The following is a 12,304-nucleotide window of genomic DNA, read 5'->3' as shown; positions in this document are numbered from 1 at the left end:
TGTGATTTGTAATTAATCATAAAAAAAAAAATCAATATGTAACACAGCAAAATTAAAATGGGATCTACTTTAAGACACTTTCAGGATTTTTCAGTTTCATATATATATATATATATATATATATATATATATATATATATATATATATATATATATATATATATATATATATATATACACATTTTTACACACACACACACATATATATATATATATACACCAAATGACCACATTTGAAATGGCAAAATTACCAAACTGGACACCAGGGTATTTTTTTTAATCATCAATACAAAAAGAATAGACTTTTTATTCTATATAGGTGATATCAATATTTAATTTTTTATTTTATTTTTTTTAAATATTTTTATGCCAAATTACCACATTTGTAATGACAAATCACCAAATGATGGATACCATGGTACTTTTTGTATTGAACAAATACAATCAAAAATAAATTATTTTTTCCTTTTTGTTCTAGATTTATTTTATTGTTATCAATGTTGACTTTTATACCGACATTTTTAATTCTATGCCAAATTACAACAATAATACCACATAATATAACATCACATAATTTTGGAAATACCACATACATTTGGAAACGATGGCTACAGTGAGACTGTGGAAATAAAGTAGCAAAAGTATCAGCACAGGTGCAGTTCTCAGGCGGTCCAGGTGGTGTCGCTGTTTCAAACGCGACAAAGTTTCTGCCTGGCCACTACCATGTAACGCCATATCTATAGTTGCGAAACAAACATGCAGTTTGAAAGGGCGCAGTGCTCTTGAATCTGAACACTATGCAACTACTTCACCTTGTTATTGTGGTAAAGACACTATTATGTGTCGGTCAGAGTTACACCATCAGAAGCTCTGTTTCATGGGCTGTCACCAATGATGTGGTGGATGAAGAGCTGGACACGCACTCGGACGAGGCGCCAGCTGTGCTCGTCGATAATATCGGGATCTGGAAACAAGCCTATCCGTCCTCTGTGTACCGGGACGGCTCAGAGAAGAAACCTGACCAGGTATCGAAAAGCGAGGATGTGTCATCCGCCTCCCGTGTGTTCTCATACCGTATGGAGGAGGTGAAGGCGCCGTCCAGCATCCCTACGCCTCCACCGCACGAGGAGACGGCGAGAGTAGCGCGATATATGGCGCATTATAGCGACTGGGGTCACCTGGCAACCATCTCCACGCAGGATCAGGTGACGCTTTATTTGAGTCGGTCTCCTGGAGATCTACTTTCCTGCAAACTTTAGTTGCAGCTCTGTTATGATCATTGCAGCTATCAAAAAACAAACAAACCTACTAAGTCATTGTTTTTCCTGGAGGCACACCAACACTACACAATTAGGAAGGCTATACTACTCAAGCTACCGTATCCTTGCAAAATCAGCAGATGTCTCTTTTGTCTGACCTATCCATTTCAGGCCATGGAGTCTGTACTAATATGCTGATGAGCTGAATCTGGTGTGTCTGATTAGGAAGAGGTGTACTTTTGTTGTGTCTCCAAGAACAGGGTTGGGAAATATTGCACTAGGGGCCCTCAAGAAACATTCATGGGGCCTCAAGATGACATAAAAAAAAAAAAAAATATATATATATATATATATATATATATATATATATATATATATATATATATATATATATATATATATATAAAATATACACATGTGTGTGTATATATACACTACCGGTCAAAAGTTTGGAAACATTACTATTTTTAATGTTTTTGAAGAAGTCTCTTATGCTCATTAAGGCTGCATGTATTTCATAATAAATACAGAAAAAACAATAATATTGTGAAATATTATTACAATTTAAAATTATGGTTTACTATTTTAATATACTTTAAAATAAACTTTATTTCTGTGATGCAAAGCTGAATTTTCATCATCATTACTCCAGTCTTCAGTGTCACATGATCCTTCAGAAATCATTCTAATATGATGATTTGATACTCAGTTATTATCAAAGTTGAAAACAGTTATGCTGCTTAATATTTTTTTGGAACCTGTGATACTTTTTTCAGGATTCATTGATGAATAAAAGGTTAAAAAGAACAGCATTTATTCAAAATATAAATCTTTTTTAACAATATAAATCTTTACTATCATTACTAACTTATTTAACTAATTTAACACATTTGTGCTCTATAAAAGTATTAATTTCTTTCAAAAAAAAAGAAAGAAAAAAATTACTGACACGAAACTTTTGAATGGTAGTGTATATTGTTACAAAAGATTTCTATTTTAAATAAATGCTGATAACTTTTTATTCAAAGAATCCTGAAAAAGTATCGCTGGTTATAAAATAATATTAAGCAGCACAACTGTTTCCAACATTGATAATAAATCAGCATATTACAATGATTGCTGAAGGATCATGTGACACTAATGATGCTGACAATTCAGCTTTGCTTCACAGAAATAAATTATATTTTAATGTATATTAAAATAGAAAACCATAATTTTATAATATTTCACAATATTATTGTTTTTTCAGTATTTATTATGAAATAAACGCAGCCTTAATGAGCATAAGAGACTCAAAAACATTAAAAATAGTAATGTTTCCAAACTTTTGACTGGTAGTGTGTGTGTGTGTGTGTGTGTGTGTGTGTGTGTATACGTGTAAAAAAAAAAAAAAAAAAAAAAAAAAAAAATATATATATATATATATATATATATATATATATAAAATAAATGATGTTCACAGATACATTTTTTTTATAATAAATGCTCCAATATTCCATTAAAAAACAAGAATTTTCCATTTTGATTTCATGTTGACTTTAATCCTTATTCAACAAATCATGTGCGACTGGAAAAGTCATGGGGCCTTTGAATAATGTTGTGGACAAAAGGTTGAGAAGTGCAATCTTAAGGCATTTACATGTATGGGATGTCTTTAATTTAGGCAATTTTATTTCCCCATTATCTTTTTAGATCAAAGGACTTCCGTTTGGAAATATCTTCTCCGTCAGTGACGGTCCAGCTGACAACAGCACTGGTGTTCCTTATTTCTACGTCACACCGATGGACAACACTGTAACGGATCTTCGCAGCTTCCCTTTTGCCTCCTTAACATTTTCTGAGGCAGAGGGAGATTTCTGCAGGTGTGTTTACTTGCATATATAGTTGAAATTAAAAGCTTTTACATTTAATACATAGCAAAACAGAGAGTATCTTTGACATGGACCACTTTAGTCACTGAATATGCTTTGTATAATGATTAATTGATGTGTTTTGTTCTGTGCTCATATTTTCTTATAAAAAGGAAGCAGGTTTATGACCCAGAGGACCCCAGATGTGCTAGACTCACTTTGACTGGTAAAATGGTGGAAGTGGGACCAGAGGAGCTTGACTTTGCCAAAGAGGCTATGTTCTCCAGGTAATATAAAAATGATAAATCATACACACAGCTGTGAAGGCAGCAAAGCACAATCCTAATACATTTTTTAAGTTTGTATGTTTCTGGTATATAGCAGTTATCCTGTAAAGTGTTCCTTTGTGTCTCTTGGTAAAGAATTATTATAGATGGGTCACTGACAAGATGGGTATTTTTTTTGTCCAAAGGCCTTAATAATAATAAAAAGCAAAGATATGACATCCAAAGTATGTAAGGTAGTACAACTAGATCTCTATTATTGAATCCAAAAGGTTTTAACTATATTTTGCTACATATAAAGCTATTTTAAAGATTTTAAAGTGTCAGAAGGTCATTCGGTTTAACCGTCCAAAGGCCAATACAGCCATTTAATTTGTGACTTAAAATGTAATAAATGTATATATTTTTTATTCTGGCATGATTTTATAACATCATATATCACTATAGTGCAAAATGGTATTAAAATTATGTGTAGAAGTCGTTGCTTTATTATGATAATGTCCAGAAAAATGAATGTCATTGATGTCATTCAGAGTAACCAATATAAAGGGACCATTTCGGATTAAGTCATGCGGTCAATATCATGTGACAGGATGTGACATCATTCAGACACTTGCAAAGGACCATATGGTCTTTTAACTATATGAAAAAATTCATGTATTCACTTGCTCATACACATGTCCCGAAACATCAGGTCATTCGGTACAACCTCTATAAACCATGGAAAATGTTGTAATATTTTAAAAACTTGTACTAAATATAAAATGTTTGATTGTCCTTTTGCTAGCTAGCTATCTAGATATCAGCCTGTTAGCATTGATATTCATTCGGTAAGACAGAAATTTTGGTTAAACCAAATGACTTCCATCTTGTAAAAAATGACACAAGCAGTGTTAATTGATTATAAAAACTAAATAATCTCATTGTTAATATTGAATAAAACTTCAAAATTAATTATATCTTCGTTATGTTTGTTATATCTTTGTTATGTTTTTCTAAAATTGTGCACCTAACTTATTGTATATCTGAAATTTATTGCTAGATATGTATGCAAAGATATGTTACTAACCAATAGAATATTTTTTATTTCTTTTTTAGTTAAGTAAGCAGTGTGTCTGCGAATAAATATATTAATTTTGGTGTGTGCTTCGTTTAGGCATCCTGTTATGAAGAAGTGGCCCCCTGGACATAATTGGTTTTTCATGAAATTGGTTTTGCAGCAAGTTTGGCTGCAGGACTGGATTGGAGGAGTCTCTGTTATTCCGCTTGAAGAGTATTTCAAAGCGACACCTTTCTGAGAAAAAACGCAGCATCCTATAATGAACAAGGTACAAGCAGAACTGAACTGATTATGGACAGAAGGTGGTTGTTTTTGTTACAAACTACTTCCAACTAGTGGTTTTTGTCCTGACCATGATACCGGTTCAGTGCCTCTGGATTTTGCTCCTAACATGTTCTTGAGGATTTGTTGAATGTATGAATTATGTTCAAGGAAGCCTATAATTATCGCTAGAATAATTCCACATTTACTTAAAGTGCCCCTATTATGCGGTTTTAAAGATTCCTAATTTTGTTTCACAGGTCTCCTACAATAGGTTTACATGTATCAAAGGTCTAAAAACCACTTTCATTTTCTCATAACATACATTACAGTATTACATCTTTTCTCGCAGTGTCTGAAATGGTTCGATAAAGGATTCAGTCTCTCTAAACCCCTCCTTTCCGAGAGCCTACTCTGCTCTGATTGGTCAGATGGCTAACTCTGTTGTGACTGGTCCACCGTTTACAGCATGTATCAGAAACAAAACGCCCACACCCATATTTGAATTTCAGCCCCGGAGGTTTCCTCAGCACTCGTATGAACGGTAGCGATGGCGTCGCTTTCACCGTATCAGCCCGAGTACACATTCTTTGAAAGTTCATGCAAAGTGGATTTGCTTTCGCAGTACATAAAACAGCATCTTCTCAACATGTTGACAACACGAACCAAACTCTTCCAGTCCTCAGCTACAACTACACTGCTTGAGGGCGGGTCAGAGTAGACATTGTTCATGGGCAGCCACTGAAGTCCATAGGCTGGCATTATACAGATGTGTTACAAACCTGCAATCGGGTTCATGCAGGAAGTAAGACTGGAATTGACAACTCGTTTCAGGCACTTTCAATAACTCCATTTATACTACATAAAACATAAAATTACATACATAAGGAACATACACTACATAAAAGGAAATATCTGAAAAAACATAATATGGACATTTTAGAGACATTTATCACATATATGCTATGTAGACACTGTATTGAAAGGAAACATAACCATTCAAATCAGTCATTCTTAAACTTTCTACCATAGGCCTTCACAAAGAAATGTAATTTCTGTAGTAGTAATACTTCAGTACACAAAGAAAAGGTATGTCCTAAATAGTTATAGAAATGTTTTCTCTGAAACTCACTTGACTGGGAGGTCTGACATTTCAATAACAGCTGAAGTGTGGAAGTTATGCAAAAGAGAGTTTTTCAGTTGTATTCATGGCATCTAATTCTTTCCTACACTTCAAGTTCAGTTTTAGGTCTGCATTAACTTCTCAAGAACAGTGACTTACTGTACAGTACATGGCCTCATATGTTACGTACCTAATGTAATTACAATGTAATTGACACCTTAATGAAATTTCTCAAATATCTGTCTGTGCCTTGCATTACCTCTTCACAATGATATACATGTGCTGCACAAATAAAATAAAAACATATTAAGAAATTATATATTGTGTGGAAAGAGCTGTTGCTCATATTTTGCAGTTTGCATTTTAGTCTTTTGATGTAAAGGAAGAACTAATAACGTAGATTACAAAAAGGATTGATTAAAGTAATATGATTATATAATACAGAATTAAGCTTAAAATAGTATTGCCAAGTGTCTTATGTAACACAGGATCTGGCTTGAGTAAAATTAAAAATTGTGCAGGTTATAATTAATCATCTCCACTTTATTCTAAAAGATTTCAGCTTTGTCGTCTGCCTACAAGTTCTCATAAAGCAAACTTTTCAGAGAAACAGAACCTGAATTATAAATTTGAATCATAGAAATCTAGAATTATAAATAACTAGTTTTCAATGTGAGTCAGCAGAGAGTAAAAATAATCACATAAGCACACATCTAAGGTAGCTAGCACTGCTGTTAGTTACAGAACAAGAAATAGATGAATATAAGATTAAACTGCAGACTTTAGTGTTGAAAAGGGAAGAGATATGCATAGAAATAAAAATAGACTAGGGAGCAAGAGTGCAGTCTATGAGAGGACTTCAATTCCAGATGACTAGGTCAATGAGAGATTAGGAACGGCAAAAGTATAGGCTTAAATACAGACTGCAATTGGTGTAGGTCGCAGTAATACCACTTTTGATGATACTACATTAAAAGAACAGGATTAGGGACGTTAAATGAAAGATATGAAAGATGGTTGCATACAATAAAGGTTCAGGCCTACAAGCTATCAGTGACAGTGAAGGTCAGATAAGCCAATCAATTATTCATTAAATGTGCATGCCCTCTGGCGCCCACATTCAGACAGCATACATGCCATACACGCACATCTAAATATATCTAAATATGACGGATGACTTTTTTGGTGTGTGTTCCAAATGAGTAGTGTTATTATGAGTAGTATAAGTATTGTCAGGAAGATTTTATGGCTTGCAGTATGTATGAGTAGATTTTAAAGTAATATATAAAATGAAAAATGTCATACTTTCACTTGATGTATGCAACTTCCTTGTAATAATAATAATAATAATATTTAAATTTTTTAATTATCATTATACCACTTTTACTCTGATTCTTCTTTATGGGTTATTTAAATGTGAATTTAAAGGTGCCCTCGAATGAAAAATTGAATTTATCTTGGCATAGTCAAATAACAAGAGTTCAGTACATTGAAATGACATACAGTGAGTCTCAAACTCCATTTTTTCCTCCTTCTTATATAAATATCATTTGTTTAAAAGACCTCCGAAGAACAGGCGAATCTCAACATAACATAACACCGACTGTTACGTAACAGTCGGGATCATTAATATGTACGCCCCCAATATTTGCATATGCCAGCCCATGATTGAGGCATTACACAAGGCCAACCAGTATTAACGTCTGGATGTGCACAGCTGAATCATCAGACTAGGTAAGCAAGCAAGAACAATAGCGAAAAATGGCAGATGGAGCGATAATAACTGACATGATCCATGATATCATGATATTTTTAGTGATATTTGTAAATTGTCTTTCTAAATGTTTCGTTAGCATGTTGCTAATGTACTGTTAAATGTGGTTAAAGTTACCATCGTTTCTTACTGTATTCACGGAGACAAGAGCCATCGCTATTTTCATTTTTAAACACTTGCAGTCTGTATAATTCATAAACGCAACTTCATTCTTTATAAATCTCTCCAACAGTGTAGCATTAGCCATTAGCCACGGAGCACAGCCTCAAACTCATTCAGAATCAAATGTAAACTATATAACAGTATACAATACTCACATAATCTGACGCATACATGCCGCATGCACGACGAACACTTTGTAAAGATCCATTTGAGGGTTATATTAGCTGTGTGAACTTTTTTTATGCACTGTTCAAGGCAAGTGCGAGCTCCATGGGCGTGGAGCACGAGAATTAAAGGGCCAGTAGCCCTGAATCGGCTCATTTATAATGATGCCCCAAAATAGGCAGTTAAAAAAATGAATAAAAAAAAAAATCTATGGGGTATTTTGAGCTGAAACTTCACAGACACATTCAGGGGACACCTTAGACTTATATTACATCTTTTTAAAAAAAGTTCTAGGGCACCTTTAATGACTGACTACTGACTATACAACATACATGCAACATTCGGTTTTCATTATATATTCGTATTCAGTATCATTCTTATTCCATATATAGTATCATCTCCTTAATTGTAAAATAGGTCCAATATGAATCAGCTATTGGTTAGTATGAGCCATGTGAGCTTGTTGATGAATACTTGTACATTAAACAGGCACTTTGACAATGGAATACATTTCAGCTGAAATTTAAAGGGTTAGTTCACCCAAAAATGAAAACAATGTCATTTATTACTCACCCTCATGTCGTTCTACACCTGTAAGACCTTCGTTCATCTTCAGAACACAAATTAAGATATTTTGATGAAATCCGATGGCTCAGTGAGGCCTTCATAGCCAGCAATGCCACTGTAACTCTCAAGATCCATAAAGGTCCTAAAAACATATTTAAATCAGTTCATGTGAGTTCAGTGGTTGTACCTTAATATTATAAAGTGATGAGAATAAAAAAAAAACTAAACGACTTTTCAACAATAAATAGTGATGGGCCGATTTCAAAACACTGCTTCAGAGCTTTACAAATCGAATCAGTGACTCGGATCACCTATCAAATGGCTAAACTGCTGAAATCACATGACTTTGGCGCTCTGAATCACTGATCCGATTCATAAAGCTCCGAAGCAGTGTTTTGAAATCGGCCCATCACTATTTATTGTTGAAAAGTCGTTTAGTTTTTTTTTTATTCTCATCACTTTATAATATTAAGGTACAACCACTCAACTCACATGAACTGATTTAAATATGTTTTAGTACCTTTATGAATCTTGAGAGAGGAAATGTCATTGCTGGCTATAGAGGCCTCACTGAGCCATCGGATTTCAACTAAAATATCTTAATTTGTGTTCCGAAGAAGAACGAAGGTCTTACGGGTGTGGAACGACATGAGGGTGTGTAATAAATGACATAATTTTAATTTTTGGGTGAACTAACCCTTTAAGGCCACTCGATAATTTGAACAGAATCATTTATTTATTTATTTAATTAAAAAAATACTAGAGTGACTTTTTTAATGTGTTATTTAGTGACAAATCACACAACAAATAAATACAAAATAATAACAACAATAATAGTAACAGCAAAAAAATCTGTAAATAAATAAATAAATAATACTTGAGTGAGTATGCAATGGGTTCAGTTCGCCGTGTGGCGGCAGACAGGAGCTGCGTGCTGACTCCAGCCAATCAACGTCAGAGATGGGCGGGGTCTGATGACTCCAGCCAATCATGGTTCTGGGTGGGCGATCGTAGCTCTCTGTGGGTGTGGTCTTCAACAAAGCTTGATTGAGAGATCACATCACCGCTGAAGATTGTGGCAGGACGGTGCGTCTAATTTGCTATTTTACCGAACCTTACAAAACGTGTTTCTGCTCGGTTTGTGGCTGGATAGTTCTTATGAGATCGAGCCGAGCCGGCTGGTTGTTCAATAACAGGCTGAAAGGTAAGAAGTGCTGAACTTAGGGCTGTTGATCATGTCTGTCTGACATATTTTGGGGTCCTCCGACAGGTAGTCAACTCTGTTTATTCTACAGTCCCGAATTATGTGGCTTTTTCTAACCGTTCATTACCCAGTCACCCTCCCGCTATATTAATTTTCCTCTGCAGTGTTTCTGTATGTCTCTGGGTGATTCATTTCCCCTAAGAAATATGGTTGCATACATATTTAAACAGCTATCTGTTGTAATGTAACTATGTTGTAATCAATGCGGTCCGCCAAAGAAAAAAATAAAGAAAAACGAAAACAAGTCAATATATGTTTTCATGTCGATTTCTGTTCCTTTCCGTGTTTTTTTCATTTATTCAGGATCTCTTCCAGTAAATGCAGGCATGAGGATTGCACATCTTTCTCTTGAAATGCATCAGTTCCGCTGGGCTGCCTCGTGACTCCAGCAGCGACCGAGAGGAGGAGGAGGAGGACCGCGGTGCAGACAGTGTATGATCCGGGCCCGTCACCTCCTGTCCGCTCCTCTGAAGCGCTTATGCACGTCTGGATCAGGGGGAGCAGAGGCAGCTGCACGGGGAGGCGCTGAAATGAGATGAGGCTCAGACATGGAACTGTTGCCACTGCGATTGTTTTCTTCACGTCGTTTCTCAGTCTGTCCTGGTACACGGCTTGGCAAAATGGCAAAGGTGAGTTCATCTTCAGTTATGCTACATCACATGAGCGAGAATGCTTTTGTTTTTAATATTCTTCAAGTTTTATACAAAAGTTCAATGATCATTTTATTATTAACCAGTAATTTACAGTGCAGACTAAAGTGGGCCTTTTAGTTGGTTTATTTATCCGGCCAAAGAAAACAGTTCCTATGGAAACCAACAAACTTTTAGTGTCACCAGCGTCTATGGTGACCAGGCATCAGTACTGAGTCTAAAATCTGGTCTTGAATGTCATGTATATGTGGAACGGATCGACAGAGATTAACCTGCTGCCCACTCAAATCATTCCGTAATCACTCCTCTCCAGCTCCGGGTTTGTCATTTGACACTCTAGTGAGAGAAACTTGCTCTAAGCGAGCATGACATGGAGTAAAACAAACACTTGTTGCTTTTGACATTGCATACTGTGTCTCTGTTGGTACAACATTTGATGAAGAACTTGCGTAGCTACTGATTAAAAAGTATATTCTATATACATAGAATGAATGTAAGTAGTTGGCCTATGATTGAAATCCGGAGGTACTACATTCCCTTCCCCGCCATTCACAATTCCTGTGGCCTCATGGGATAGTAAAGTGTCCATTGGAAGAGCACTTCGTAATCTCACCAGATATGCGGTCAAAAGTTTGGACACATTACTATTTTTAATGTTTTTGAGTCTCTTATGCTCATCAAACCTGCATTTATTTCATCAAAAATGCAGAAAAAGCAGTAATGCTGTGAAATGGTATTACAATTTAAAATAATGGTTTTCTATTTTAAGATACTTAAAAATAGAATTTAATTCTGTGATGCAAAGCTGGATTTTCAGCATCATTACTCTAGTTTTTAGTGTCATATGGTCTTTCAGAAATCATTCTAATATGCTGATTTGATCAATTTTGTAAACAGTTGTGCTGCTTAATATTTTTTTGGAACCTGTGATACTTTTTTCACGATTCATTCAATAGAAAACTTTTGTAACAATATTCTTTACTATCACTTTTTTTATTAATTTAACACATCCTTGCTGAATAAAAGTATTAATTTCTTTAAAAAAAAATAAATAAATAAAAAAAAATTCTGACCCCACACTTTTGAATGGTAGTGTATATTTTTTTTACAAAAGATTTCTATTTTAAATAAGTGCTGTTATTTTATTTATTTATTTATTTATTTATTTATTTTATTTATTTTTACTTTTTATTCAGCAAAAAATCCTGAACAGAAGTATCACAGGTTATAAAAAATATTAAGCAGCACAGCTGTTTCCAACATTGATAATATGATGAAAATTCAGCTTTGCATCACAGAAATAAATTATATTTTAAAGAAAACAATTATTTTTAAATTGTAATTATATTTCACAATATTACTGTTTTTCTATATTTTTAATCAAATAATTGCAGGCTTTATGATGAGCATAAGAGACTTCTTTCAAAAACATTAAAAATAGTAATATGTCCATTTTTACTGTACTGTACTGTACTTTACTTCGTAATCTCCCTGGGTAGTTTTCGCCATCTGTTTTATGAATACCGTGAATTCTGACATAATACTGTTTTCATATACTGTTTTTTCCACCTACATATTAACACAAGGACTGACTGTGTGACTTCCTCAGCATTACTCACATAGGCTGAATTCTGAATAGTTTACTACTCTTACCATTTCTGCTATATATGAATATGATATCAGTGCCTCAGTGCTTTTTATATTAAATATCGACATGCTTGGAATGCATATTCACCAGTCTGTTTGGAGGTTCAGAACTGGTGCATAATCAAACAATATGCAATTCCTTAAAACAGACTAAGGCACTTTTTTTGGTTTAATTTCCATTTTTGATGAAAGTGGTCGAGTTTGCAAATTTTATTGCAGTTATTAATTGTAGTAACTA

The 12,304-nt window shown here is 34.3% G+C and overlaps 2 protein-coding genes and 1 long non-coding RNA gene across 3 annotated transcripts in view; 2 read left to right on the top strand and 1 right to left on the bottom strand.

Moving 5' to 3' along the window:
- Positions 1-232: 232 nt before the first annotated feature.
- LOC125270019 lies at positions 233-954 on the bottom strand. The gene is made up of 2 exons (XR_007185236.1): positions 813-954; positions 233-737 (listed from the first exon to the last, which is right to left on the bottom strand). It is a non-coding gene; the product is annotated as an uncharacterized LOC125270019 (long non-coding RNA).
- Positions 719-6,154, top strand: creg2 (cellular repressor of E1A-stimulated genes 2). The gene is made up of 4 exons (XM_048193190.1): positions 719-1,205; positions 2,952-3,121; positions 3,283-3,396; positions 4,550-6,154. The coding sequence occupies exons 1-4, from the start codon at positions 798-800 to the stop codon at positions 4,689-4,691; spliced, it is 834 nt and encodes a 277-aa protein (XP_048049147.1). The 5' UTR covers positions 719-797; the 3' UTR covers positions 4,692-6,154.
- A 3,376-nt stretch (positions 6,155-9,530) lies between these two features.
- The window catches only part of mgat4a (alpha-1,3-mannosyl-glycoprotein 4-beta-N-acetylglucosaminyltransferase A), a 62,090-nt gene continuing 59,316 nt past the window's right edge, over positions 9,531-12,304 (top strand). Inside the window, exons 1-2 of the mRNA XM_048193182.1 lie at positions 9,531-9,709; positions 10,073-10,398. Of these exons, the coding sequence (XP_048049139.1) occupies positions 10,305-10,398 (94 nt within the window). The 5' untranslated portion in view covers positions 9,531-9,709; positions 10,073-10,304. The remainder of the gene's footprint in view (positions 9,710-10,072; positions 10,399-12,304) is intronic.

This window comes from Megalobrama amblycephala, linkage group LG6 (genome assembly GCF_018812025.1).
Source record: "Megalobrama amblycephala isolate DHTTF-2021 linkage group LG6, ASM1881202v1, whole genome shotgun sequence".
Lineage (NCBI taxonomy): Eukaryota > Metazoa > Chordata > Actinopteri > Cypriniformes > Xenocyprididae > Megalobrama > Megalobrama amblycephala.
The sequence above is the reverse complement of the archived record's forward strand: the minus strand, read 5'-3'. Positions and strand labels throughout refer to the sequence as shown.